Source organism: Balaenoptera musculus, chromosome 8, assembly GCF_009873245.2.
Source record: "Balaenoptera musculus isolate JJ_BM4_2016_0621 chromosome 8, mBalMus1.pri.v3, whole genome shotgun sequence".
Taxonomy (NCBI): Eukaryota; Metazoa; Chordata; class Mammalia; order Artiodactyla; family Balaenopteridae; genus Balaenoptera; species Balaenoptera musculus.
Window position 1 is genome coordinate 71074969 of NC_045792.1, and position 13631 is coordinate 71088599.

At 44.9% G+C, this 13631-nt stretch overlaps 1 protein-coding gene across 2 annotated transcripts in view; it reads right to left on the minus strand.

The window, feature by feature from the left end:
- The window catches only part of SERGEF (secretion regulating guanine nucleotide exchange factor), a 227518-nt gene extending 217637 nt beyond the window's left edge, over positions 1–9881 (minus strand). For both annotated transcript variants that reach the window (XM_036861735.1, XM_036861736.1), the window contains exons 1-4: positions 9800–9881; positions 6244–6379; positions 4895–5050; positions 3831–3925 (exon numbers count right to left, since the gene is read on the minus strand). In XM_036861735.1, coding sequence (XP_036717630.1) covers positions 3831–3925; positions 4895–5050; positions 6244–6379; positions 9800–9859 — 447 coding nt within the window. In that variant the 5' untranslated portion in view covers positions 9860–9881. The remainder of the gene's footprint in view (positions 1–3830; positions 3926–4894; positions 5051–6243; positions 6380–9799) is intronic.
- Positions 9882–13631: the final 3750 nt, after the last annotated feature.

The following is a 13631-nucleotide window of genomic DNA, read 5'->3' on the forward strand; positions in this document are numbered from 1 at the left end:
ACCAAGGGTTCTAGTGTGCTGACCTCTGATCTAGTCCAATCCCCATTCAGTGCTAGAAACCTATCTACAACACCCCACCAAGTGGTCATACAACCCCTGTCAAATACCTACTTCCAGTGACATGGGCTCACCACCTCCCCAGATGCCTGCTCATCTTTGCACGGTTCCATCTGTCTCCTTAGGTGGAACCAAACCTATCTGCCTACTGCTTCTGACAAGGCTTCCCAAACATTTGAAGACAGTTGTCATGTCCTAAGACACCTTGTGGTCCCCAAATTCTTTAAGACTCCGCCCTTCAAGATGTGCAGCTTAATTCCCCTCCCTTTCACTGTGGGCTGGACTTAGTGACTTGCTTCTAATGAATAGGATAAGGAAGTGATAAGTGGCTCCGAGACTAGCTGATGAAAGGCACTGAGGCTTCTTGTTTGACCAGCCTGCCTCCCTCTCCCTCTCTCTCTCTCTCTCATCACTCTTCAGGGAAGTCAGACACCATGTCTAAACAGTCTTATAGAGAGCCCCATATGGTAAAGAACTAAAGCCTCCTGCCCATGAGAGAGCGTGGAAGTGGAACCAGCCCAGTTGAGCCTCCAGCAGACCTCGTACAGCCTGGCTGACATCTCGACTGCAAAGTCATGAGACCAGCTAAGCTGTTCCCAGATTCCTAACCCTCCAAAACTGTGAGATAATAAATGCTTGTTGCTTTAAGCTGCTGAATTTTGGGGTAACTTACTACACAGCTATAGATAACTAATACACATCTCTTCTTTAGGAAAAACATCCCCAATTCCATCAGCCATCACCTGGTTTCAAATTCCCTCCCCCTCTTGGTTTCTCTCCTCTATGCTCTGGTTACTCAGTCTCTCTCTTAAGGGACTGTATATGCACCAATCACAGCCCCTATGGGACTTCACCATATTTGCTTATTTACAGATCCACAGTGTCTTTCTAAACTTTAGAGTCCTCAAGGGCAGGGTCTGAGTCTTATTCACCTCAGTGCCCAGGGCCTAAGAACCAAACCCACACCAGGACACAACATTCTAGATGCAGTGTGACCAGCACAAAGAAGGACAGAGCTCTGGCCTCTCTTCTTCTGGAGACTATATTTCTATCAACTCAGCCCACAGTCACATTAGCTTTGGGGAAGATCAAATCCTACTGCTCATACAATTTGAATATACCACCCTTGAACATTTTTTCTTTTAATTTTTTTTTTCCTTTTCAAAGCTAACTGAAGGGCTTTATATGTGGAGTCACTCTCTTCAAACCAACTAACCTCAATTCCTTCTTCTCCATCCCCACTACTGCTGCTTTAGTTTGGGGCAGGATCATCTCTCATCTGGATTATTAGCAAGAGTTTTCTGAGTAATCTTCCTTCAATCCACCCCCCACACTACCCCATGCGGCCCCTCTCTAACTCACTGTTCTTACCATTTATCAGACACTACCTCCCTGCCTGCCCGATCCCTCCTGGCACTTCTACCACTTCCTTATATTCCAATCATACTAAACTGCTTGCAGTATCCCATGCCCTCCTGTTTTATGCTCTATACCCTAGTTCACAAAGTTCCTTCTGTTTGTAATGTGCTTCTTTTGTACCTACTCTGCACATCCTCCTATCCCGAGCCAGGGAAATTTCTACTCAACTTTCAAGATTCAGCATAAGTCTGTTCTCACCCCACCTTCCCCTAGAAAGAGTTCAGTACTCCCTTTCGAGGCTATACATGCATCTATCATAGTTCTAACATGGTAATGCATCTAGGTATTTCTGTATCTAACATGTACTACTAAACTACAAGGCCCTCGAATGCTAGGATTGGGTCTTATTCACCTTTGCCCTCCCTGCCTAAATACAGCACCTACACACAATAGTTGCTATTAAATAAATGAAAGAATTTCTCTTATACTTCACTTTGGCACATTCCTCCCATTGTTCTATAAGACACAGTGTGTCAAAATGTTTTTACCTTCTGATTCTGTCATCCAACGTATTTTAACCATTGCTCCTCTCTGTCTTCTTTAACCATGTGACTTAAGCTAAATTAATTATAACTTATACATAGGTTCTTAAAAAGCTACCTATTTGCAACTAGAAGCTGTAGAACTTCTTACAACAGGGACTACAGAGTCTAGACTTCCATGCATACCATGTGCTACAGACTCAGTGTCTGTGTTCTTAGGAAATTCATGGTGAGACCTAATCCCCAACACATAATAGTATTTGGAGGTGGGGCCTTTGGAAGGTGATAGGTCATGAGAGCGGAGCCTTTATGAATGGGATTAATGCCCTTATAAAAGAGACCCCAGAGAGCGCCTTTCCCCTTCTGGTGGCGTGTAAGGACACAGCAAAAAGATGGCTGTCTATGAACCAGAAAGTGAGCCCTTACCAAATATCAAATATGCCGGTGCCTTGATTTTGGACTTCCCACCCTCTGGAGCTGTGAAAATTAAATGTTTGCTGTTTAAGCCACCCAGTCTATAATATTTTTGTTAGAACAGCCCAAACCATGACCCCAAATAATACCCCACAATACCAGCAATTAGAATTCAGCAAAGTGATAGGAGCAGACCTAAGCTCTCTCCAATGAAAACAGATCTCCCACTCTTAGTCACTGTTTAAGGAAATTAGATATGAGTGGAGCAGCTTAGGTGGTGAAACTCATTTTAGATTCCAGCATAATTCCTCTAAAAGTTTGCTTACAATATAATCTTCACAAAAATGTGTACATTTTAAGTATGATGCAGTGAAAAGAGCTCTGAACTAAAACCAGGAGTCCTATCTAACGCTTGTGCTGTTCAATATGGTAGCCTCTAACTACACATGGCTGTTGAACACTTGAAATGTGACTAGACTGAATTGAGATATACTCTAAGTAAAACATGTACACCAGAAAAAGTCTTCATATAAATGAAAGAATATAAAATATCTCATTAATAAAGTTTTATATTGGTGACATATAAAATGAAATAATAAGAGTTTGGCTACATTAGAGTAGTTTAAAAGTTGTTAAAATTAATTTTACCATGTCATACCATGACTCGGGTGAAACTTAAAAACATCATGTGAAGTAAAAGAAGCCACCCACAAAAGGCTACATATTGTATGATTCCATTTATGTGAAATGCCCAGAATAGGCAAATCCACAGATACAGATTAGCAGTCATCAGGGGCTGGTGGGAGGGGAAAATGGGAGTTAACTGCTATTGGGCATGCAGTTTCTTTTGTGACAATGAAAATGGTCTAAAATTAGACGATGGTGGTGGCTGCACGTCTCTGTGAGTATACTAAAAACCACTGAAACATACATTTTTAAAGGGTAAATTTTATGGTATACGACTTATATCTCAATAAAGCTGTTATTTTAAAAATTAATTTCACCTTTTTTTTTTACTTTTTTAAATGGCACTGCTAGACACTTTTAAATTACGTATGTGGCTCACATGACATTCCCACTGGACAGTGTGGGCCTATGCCATCTGCCTCACTTAGTGTCTTTAGGCGAGTCAATTCCCACTGGACCTGTTTCTAACACAGTTTCCACTATGACGACTTTTAGAACTGTAAAATGTCATTATAAGATATATTACTTTTATTGTTTTATTTCACAAAAAATTATAACATGTATGAGAGCTAACAGAGGCTTTTCACTCACAACATCCATCCCTCCAACCTAATCTTTCCCAGGAGAACCTGAGTTTTTCAACTTAAATTCTAACTACCCCATGGGTTTTCAGGGACCCAGCCAGTCTTTTAGTCCAGGGAGGGATAACTGTGATACCTGGAGACACTTTCACAGTACACAGGCAAGCTCAATATTAGGGGCTGTCCTTACCTCAATGGCCTGGGGGACCACACATCTTCGAGGCCCATGAGGAATTCCTAATTGGCCAAAGGAATTGGATCCACATGATAGAACTTGACCATTTTCTGCAAAATACAAATACTTGAATTGCAAATCTAAGAAGTAAGACATCTGTGACCAATGGGTAAACGCTGAAGGATGAGAAGAGCAAAAGGAATGAGAGGAGTGAGTGGGGCCCTGTGCTCCAGCACATTCAGTCCATACCCCCTGCTCTATCCCCCTAGGAACAAAAACAGTGGGCACTGGGCTAAGCGGTTTACACAGGCTATCCACTACACCACCTAATTAATGACAAGTTAGCTGTGGAGAATGCTTAGCCATGTGCCTAGTGTTGGAATGGAGGATACTTATCTCCCACCTTTCATATTTCCATGAGATGGAATTTCCATAATTTTAATATACTCCAGGCCTTTCTCCCTGCCCTTCCCCATTCTCACTGCTTTCTAGGGGAGGATGGGTAACCTAGCCAGTTGGTGAGTTTGGGAGAAGGAACAGGACAGTATGGCTTGGCACCTTCCTCTCAGGCACTCTGGGCTGACACATAGTAAGGGTTTCCCCTACGGGGGAGGCCTAGAGTTTGGGGAGTGGGTTTGGATCAGAGGAGTATTAGCAGAACCTCTTGGCCTGACAATTAACCTTGCCCTCCAATTTAGCCTTTATCAGTAAAAAGCTGATAATTTGATCTCTACCTGTCTGACTGCTCTGTGCTTGTCTCACAATTGATCCCAAATGTGAGCAAGAAACAGAGTGTTACCTACTGACTCCCTACAACTCTGACACAGGCCCACACTAAGTACTTCATAAATGAGAGCTATTGTTTAGATTCTAATAATTACAGTCCAGATTTTCCAGCCCTATCTCCTTTACTGTTAAAACCCTCCTTGCAAAATGCACCCTGCAACTTTTCTTGACAACCAGAGACAACACTTGTGTTTTTAAATACAAAGAGGATTTCATATAATCAGGGCCCATCATCATGCTCTTCTCACCCAAAGCCTTTGTGGTGATAAAGATTTACCTAGGAGTGCACTCACCTGTAAGTATAATGGTAAAATCCCAGCCACAGGCCACCTGTTGGATGGGACATCCAAGGAGGGATTTGCAGGGGGTAAAACACAGGACATCCTTGGTGTGACCAAGCCCCAGTTGCCCATCTTTGTTCAAGCCACAGACAAAAAGGCTTCCTTCATCTGCAAAATATAAAGGTTTTAGTGGCAGTGTGCACAGGGGAAATTACAACTGCTAAGATGAGCAAAAGGATTTCATTAATTATTTGGAGTCATGGACCCACTAACTTTTTTCCCACCCAAGTTAATGAGCCATGCATGTTAATGTGCTCTGGACCAAATGGCACAAGGCCAAGGGGCTCCAATCTAATATCTAAATGGAAACTCCAAGTCCTACAGCAGTGGCCAATTAATTACCAAATTGAGCATCTACTGTAACAATAAAAGCCAACGTTTATTCAGGACGCAGAATATGCCAAGTACTCTTCTGAGGGCCTCAGGCGTGGGGCTGACTTATCCTTTAGGCACAGCGTCTGGGGCCCACCATACTTGTAGAAGCCCACAGAAATGTTTTAATCTAATTTTTTAATAAAAAATATATGTAATAGGAATATATAATACTAAATCTGGCCTGGATTATATTAATCTTTATGTCAGTGCAGCTGTAAACATAATTTTAAATATTTCTTTATGGAAGGAGGTGTCCACAAAGGCAAAAGTGTCAAGGACTCATGAAAGTCATAATGCAGCCCTGTTAACTCATTGGTTCTCATCATTATTATCCCCATGTAACAGAGAGGCAACTGTGGCACAGAGAAATTAAGTAATTTGCCCAAGGCCACACAGCTAACAACTAAGAGAACCAGGATTTTAACCCACATGGTTCGATTCCAGAGTTTATGTTCTTAACCAGGATGCAATATGCCCTCCTTTGCAATATTATAGCGCTTGTAATACTTATTAAGTACTATCCTAGGTACTCTGAGGGAAGATTATGGAAAATATAAAATTCTTCCTCTCAAGGAATATTCAACTTAACTGCCAAGACTTCTAACTCATATATGAAAGTTAAACATCAATCTATGGTATAAAATGTAATATATGTTGCAACTCGGCCACTACTTGTCTTGTAACCTTAAGCAGTTTTCCTCTCTGAGCCTCATTTGGAGAGCAGGGCGAGGGGAAAAGAGGGGTGGCCTTGATCTCTGAAATCCTTTCAGCTCTGACAATCTGCCATCCTCTGATGGTAATGTGATTCCTTCACAAAAATGTTGTCCTCTGCAAAATACAAAAGGCTGATAGATAGTAATATAACACCCTAGGGGAGAATGTCTAAATAAGAAAATGAGAGGCGATATATTCTTGAAGGAAGTTACCTGTGACAACAGCAGAGTGGCCCCCTCCTCCCGTGATCCTCTTGACACATCCAGGATTACAGAAGTTGCTCAGCTGCTGGGGCAAAAGCACATCTTCCTTGTGGCCAAGGCCAAGTTGCCCATAGCTATTTGCACCCTAGGGATAAAATAAGCCAAGGATGAAAAACTATGGGAACCCCAACTGTCAATTTGAATTTACCTGTGCCTACCTTTCTCACCCTCACGTTCCTCTCAGAGCCTATAACAGATGAGATTTCATAGGCTCATTCTTAAGAAGTTGTTATACATCCACAACTCATCCAGTGATACTCTTCACCTTCCCCTTCCAATGCCCCAGCCTACATGTGTTGCCTTTAGGGGACAGCATAGGAGTTCCTTCTGATAAAAGGTAATTATCTAGGGAAGCTACGGAAAGAAATAATCAAGAAAAATAGGAACGAAGTGGGTGGGAAATACGCTGGGACTTGTTCTTGTCCCTTCTCCCCACACCCGCACTGGGAAAACTGGCAATGACTTTCTGGAATCAAAGTTAGCTGAGGATTTTGTGCCCTCAAGCAGGGCACACCATTGTTATTTCATTTGAAAGAGGTGAAAGAGGTTGGCAACGATCTCTAAGGGCCTTTCCAAGTACAATGTTTTGTTACTGTAAGATTCACGTGGTGAGATTCCTCTAAGGAAACAGATTTCCCCTTGGTGGGCAATATGTCTGTTGTCGTTATTATATGATAAAGGTCCAGAATCCCTAATCTGGAACCCTTGCAGCCAGATGTACATCAGACTCAGAATTTTATAGACTTTAGAAAAGTAATACAGTATATAAATCATATACACTGCTGCAAGGTCTGGGAGCAGCACCCCATAGGTAAAACAGTATTATTTCTGCAGTAAACGGTACAAATACTCAGTTAGTGGGCAAAGACTATAAACAGCCTCATGTCAGGTCAGTTCTGGGTTTACAGAGCTTTTTGTATTCAAAATTGAAGATAAGGGATTATGGACCTGCAGGGAAAATCTTATTAAGATTTTGGAAATCCTTATAATTTCTCCAATCACCGACGGCTGGTTGGTTCTTGAGTAGTAAAACTTTTAAAATGTGTTTGTTTTTGAAGACACCTGAATAAAAAAAATGATTTAAAATAACTACCAAAAAATGCATACATAAATACAAACTCCTGCCCCTTGTGGTCTATTCCACAACCATCCTGGGCTGCAAGGACTCCATGCTGGACGAGGGAGCCATGCAGGGACACAGGTCCCAGAGGCCCTCAGGGCAATATTAGCTACCAACTACTGAGTGCTTCTCTGTGTGCTGGGCATTCCCCTTTAATTCTCACGGGGTGGGGGGCATTATCACTTATTTCACAGATGAAGAAACTAAGGCTCAGAGAGTTAAGTAACTCCATGATGGCAGGAGCTTTGTTCTGCTCACTGCTATTTCCCCCGCATCTGAAATGGTGCTGGCCCAAAGAAGGTGTGCATATATTTTACAGTGAATTAATGTATGACCCTATGAGTCCCTCAGGAAAGAGCAAATGAAAGACTTGCATGGTGTGAAGTGGAGAGCATGTGCAGAGGATTTCTCTGTTAGCCATGAGATCTCCATGGCTGCCCCATTACCAGGGCTACAGGTTGCTGAGCCAGCATTATGAGATTCAAACAATGGCACCAAATTTTTGTAATGCAGCAAGAGGCCCTAAATCCATGATAAAGCAAAACAAAAGGAAATTTTAATACAATCTATTACAGCTGTATTTGCCTTCCTTACAAACACTCCAGACATAAGACACACACACACACACCCATCCAAAAAGGTAAATCCCCGTGTTATGAACTGAATTGTGTTCCGCTGAAATTCATTTGTTGAAACCCTAACGTCCAGTACCTCAGACTGTGACTGTTTTTGGAGATAGGGCCTTTAAAAAGGTAGTTAAGCTTCCATGAGGTCATAAGGATGGGACCCTAATCCAATATGACTGGTATCCTTATAAGAAGAAACACATGAATGCTCCCACCCACAGAAAAAGCCACATGAGGACACAGCAAGAAGGAGGCCATCTATAAGCCAAAGCGGCCCCAGATGAAACTAAACCTGCTGACACCTTGATCTTGGACTTCTACCCTCCAGAACTGCGAGAAAATAAATTTCCATTGTTTGAGCCTCCCAGTCTGTGGTATTTTGTTATAGCAGTCCTAGCAAACTAATACACCCCTCCACACAGATAATGCAGCAGGAAGAAAACACCAGCAAGCCTCCAAGCGCAGCAACGAGGTTAGGTTCAACAGTATTTTTGCTTCAGTACTGACAAGGCCATATCTGAAAGGCTTTTTCTGTCAGATGTTTCCTCTGTCTACACAGACCCCAGTCCCTGGCCTGGGAAAAGCACCCACCCAGGCACACATTCAATCCCTAATTCCACCCCCAGCTCCAGTGCCACCCCAAAGACACAGCCAGACCACCTCGGGCCACACCACGCTCTCCCTTCTGCCGGTCTGCAGCAGTCTTGCACTCAATAAATGCTGCCTGTACTGATAATTGCCATTTTGTAAATTAGTCTATACACACTGGTTTTAACAGCAGTAAAGGTCTTATTCTCTTCCCCCCACCGCCCCCAACACGAGAGCTGGAAGTCTTTCACTCTTTTGTGGTTCCCAAAAGACCAGCACATAGCTCGGCACACAACAGGTACTCATTCATCCATTAGTCAACAAATACGTACTGAGCACCTTACAATGTGCCAGGCACAAGCCAGGCACCATACAAGACATGCACAGCACCCACCCTCACGACGCCTACATTCTGGCCAAGGAGACCGACATTAACAAGTTATACGTTTCATTACAAGCATGTGCTATGAAGAACTACAACACACTATGTGTTTGTTCCCGTGCATCTGGTCGGCTGCCTGCCACACACTCCTGTGCACAGATTCTCCCCTCTTCCAGCCACGACACATAACGATGACCCTGTCTCTCAGTGCTCCCGTCAAACCGACACAAGCGCAGACTCCCACACCCCCCCGTGCAGGCAAGACCCAGTCACAGCCGAGTATCAGTAACTATGCAGGGTCTCCGCCTTGTGCACGGCCCAACACCGCCGGCCTCACACCAAAGGCTGCTCCGGCCAGGCTGGGGTGGGGCTGGGGAAAGGCCTTCATCCTCCTGGCAGTGGGAGGGTGAGGTGCACAGGTGGCCCCACGGGGCTCTGGGACGGGGAGATCCTCTCTCCACAGAGCCCTCCGCTCCGCCTCTCCCGGCGCTATCCGGGCCTGAAGTCTGTCGCGGACCCAGACGCTCTGTCCTGGAGGCAGGTTCTTCCCACTGCGCCGCAGCCCCTCCGGTCTGGACCCCACCAGCCAGAAGCCCCTAAGTCACCCCATGAAGACCCTTCCCTCCCCGCCCTCTCCTCCTCAGCCCCCAGCCCAGGATCCTCCAACCCGGAGCGCCTCTCGGACCTCGGCTGCCTGGCCCCAGGACCGCCCACGCCGAGGCCGGGCGCTCCCAGCGTCTGTGAGCCCCTCAGTCCCAGCAGCCACGGCCCGGAGGCGGAGTCACGTACCCAGGCGAAGAGCGCGGCCGCAGCAGGGGCGGCTGCCGTAGCCCTGGGCTCGCGCTCCATGCTGGAACGCTCCGACGGCACTTCCGGGCGGGGGGGGTGGTGGCTGGCGCGGGGGCGGGCTCTCAGGGAGAGGGGCGGGCGCGGGATTGGTGACTGAGGTGTGGGGCCAGCGCGGGGGCGGGACCCGCCGGGGGAGAGGCTTGCCAAGGGAGGGGCCGGCCTGGGGAGGGATTGGTGACTGGGGTGTGGGGCGGGCACTGGGAAGGGTCTGTGGTTGGAAGGGGGCCGCGCAGTGGGCGGGGCCTCGGACCGCTCCCTCTTGCTGCCGCTAACCTGGCGCCCGCGGGAGAGAATAAGCACCTCACGGAGCCGCCTCCCAGTCACCCAGTCCCGGCGCGCTCTGAGCGTCTCCGCCCCCGGCCTCCGGTCTCGCTGGGACGCTCTGCCTCTCTTTCCCTCCTCCCCTCGCACTCATTTTGAGTAAAAATTCTATACGAGTGCACTACGCTCAACAGTTCACAAAGCTCCCTCAGGTTAGAGTCCCACGACAGCCCAGAATGGTTGACAGGACGGGGATTGCATCACGCTTTGATGGGGAAGAACTTGAGCCTGGGAGGGGGTGGAAAGGGTCCTGACCCAGTGTCTTAGGGCGAACTGTCTTTGGGCCCGCTTTGGTGTGCAGTTTGCGAAATCGGAGGGAGCTTCCTGGTGGGCGAGTGTAGTGTCTTGCATCGTTGCCGTCGCCCTCAGCGCCTGGCACGGAGCGAGAACACACACCCCGACACAACTAAGGAGGCTGGTTCTCACTGATTCCTGCCGGGGCGGCCTTCTAACCCTCAGCGCTCCCAGCATGGCCCTGGCCCGGATTCCGATCATCAAGGTAATAACCTGGATAATAACGGGATAATTTTCACCCACCAAAAATTTTCATATAAAATGGCTTTTATCAGACACCCTCACACACTACCGGTGGGAGCTAAGTAAGCACAATTTTCTGAAGGAAAATGTGGCAAAGCATATTAGGAATATGAAGATAGATACTTAGATATTTAGGTAGTAATTCCACTTCTATTCCTCTATCACAAGAAAAAAAATGGAACTATGCACAAACCCTTAGACTGCAAGTTATTCATTATGGGGTTACATATGATAGTAAAGAACTTAGAAACTACCTTAAAATCCAAAATCATATTGATTAAATTATATAGCCATGCAATTGAATACTAGGTTGCCATTAAAAACATGTTCTGGAAGATAGTAAATAAGGGAAATATTCATGATATGTCGTTAAAGTAAATATTATACCAATTTTACACACACACACACGCTCGGTGGTGGATTACAGGTCATTTTTATTTTCTTTTTTGTACTTTTTGTACATAACCCACATTTTCCAAGCCACACATTATCTTGTGGGTACAAATGGGGTCACATTAACGAAGATAATCCATATTCAGTAGTTCTTGACCCTTCTACTGACACAAGCCTCCAGTACTCATCACCGTTTATGCCTGGAGGCCCTGAGAAGTGTCTCCCTGAGCTCTTACAGTCCTTCCCATTCTTTCACTTCACCCACTCCTTGGTGTTTCTGCCTTAAGACCACTTAAGGGCAGCACCTCACCTTTACCTCTCCAGCCTGTGGCATCTTGAGAACAGGGAGGACCATGCAAATAAACATGCAAACTTTAGAAAGGCAAAGCAGCTCTTCGTTCTCAAGAGAACTTGATGTGCAAAAACTATACTGTTTGCTGACTGTTTTATGAGTGGCCTTTTTTATTCTGACCATTCCTTTTAAGCATGTGTAATAGTGTAAAAATGGGACCCTTCCCATCGCCATTTTGGCTAAGACCCTAAGGTATTAAGTGCCAATACCTCCCACATTATAGAGTGAGGTACAAAACCACCAAAGCAGAACTTGTGAATGAGGTGTCTAGAAACCAGTGTATGACCTGCAGGCTATGAAAGAGGTTGGAGAGGCTGAGAGAGAATTCTGATAGGATGTGTGGCGGTAGTTATCAATGTGCTGTGAGTCTTGCCCATCCTGTGTCTAAGGAAAGGCATGCGTCAGCAGGGCCACTAAGAGAGCTTGGCATGTATCCCTCCAGACTGGGGCCGGGCAGGTTGCTGTCCAGTTCGTGCTGAGAAATGTCCAATGGCTTGTGGCCAGATAACTTCTCTGAGAGTTCAGCAAAGAGATTGATGCTTTGGAGAGGTCTTTCATGCCCAGAGGTCTTTTATGTCTTTTTTAAGACAAAGAATGTCTGAGTATCTCCCATGTGAGTGTTTCCCAAGCATGAGCAAATTGGCCAGGGGATGGTTTTAGACCCGGTCCAAGGGAATTTCTGGAGAGCTGAAGGGACACCCACAGGAGAGTTGACTACTAGATTCCTACAGGCTGAGCGAGATGAATTCAACAGCCCAGTCAAAGAGGTATGTTTACCCACATCAAGAGATCCCAAGAAATAAGAAGCGGGAAGGTGTTTCAAAACACCCACAGAGAATGAGTCAGCATTAAATGCTTACCAAGTACAGAAAGCACATATGCCAACTCACAACACTATCAGACCAAAAAGAACTTCCTACTCCTTACCTCTTCTCTCCACCACCATTCCCAAACCCTGGAGAAGCCAGAGGCTTCTTGTGAGTAAGAAAAAAGGAGCAAGAAAATAAAGACACAAAGCACACCTCTTCCTTTCTCAGTTCTAGAGAAGAAGAAAAACTTTAACCTTAAAATCTAATGTTTTGAACTTCTACAGCACACTGGAATTTTAAAATACTGAAATGGGGTGAGGGGGAGAGGGAGGTTAGAAGCTAAGGACTTAGAGTGAGCAGAAAATTCAAGACAGTGACCTGAGATTTCATCCAAAGGGGCAAGAAGGAACTACCCAGAGTCAGTTTTCATAGAGAGAGAGTCTGGAAGGATACAGTTTTTTCCCCAATTTCATCCCTTGAATATATATGCATCAATTTATATTAACTGTAACTTCAACTTACAGTTATATTATTATGTTATGTCCCATAATACAATTTCTTGGAAGTGTTGAGATGTGTTGAAATGCAGCTATGATTTCACCTATGTACGTACCACTGACTAGCTCTTCCCATTAGCAGCTTGGTTGAGTTGCAGTTCTTGAATGGAGCTAGATTTAAATTGGTATCACTTTCAGGTGATTTGTCTTCCCATAAGAGGAAAATATAAAGTATTTCAAGTATACAGAGTATCTCTCTATACTATACAGGTTAGGAAATTTTTTCTTTTAGATGATCTTATTTGATCCTCTCAATAGTACTGGTATGATAAGTATTGTTGGAATCGTTATTTTATAGATGAGAAAACTGAGGCTCAAAGAAGTTAAATGAGTTACTCCAAGGTCAGATTTCCACTTTAAATAAAGGCAGATTAGCTAGCTACAGACCAGTTCTCTCACCAAAAACAATTAGAAAAACTGGGGGAAAATATTTTTTTAAATCTGTTTCAAGTCATCGGAGAGCTATCAAAGCAGCCAGAACTTGGAGGGCCAAGATCTAAAAGCTGAGAGATTATATTTGGCACTACTTTTCTGCTTGAAGCATTTGCTAATTAGCAAGCAGTGACTTGGAGCTAAGAAACTGGGCTGAAAGCAGCAGCTGAGAAGCTGAGAAACTGAACAGTACTGTTAGCAATTTTATGGTGTCGGGAGGTGGGGGGGAATGAGAGTAAAGGAGGGGAGAAAATTAGGAGTCCAGGGTCCCCAAGGAGAAGCCCTGGTACACACATGTAGCTTTCCTTTGAGATCCCTAAAGGGCTGCACCCTAAGAGTAGAGGTGAACTGGAAATAAACCAGCCCTCACA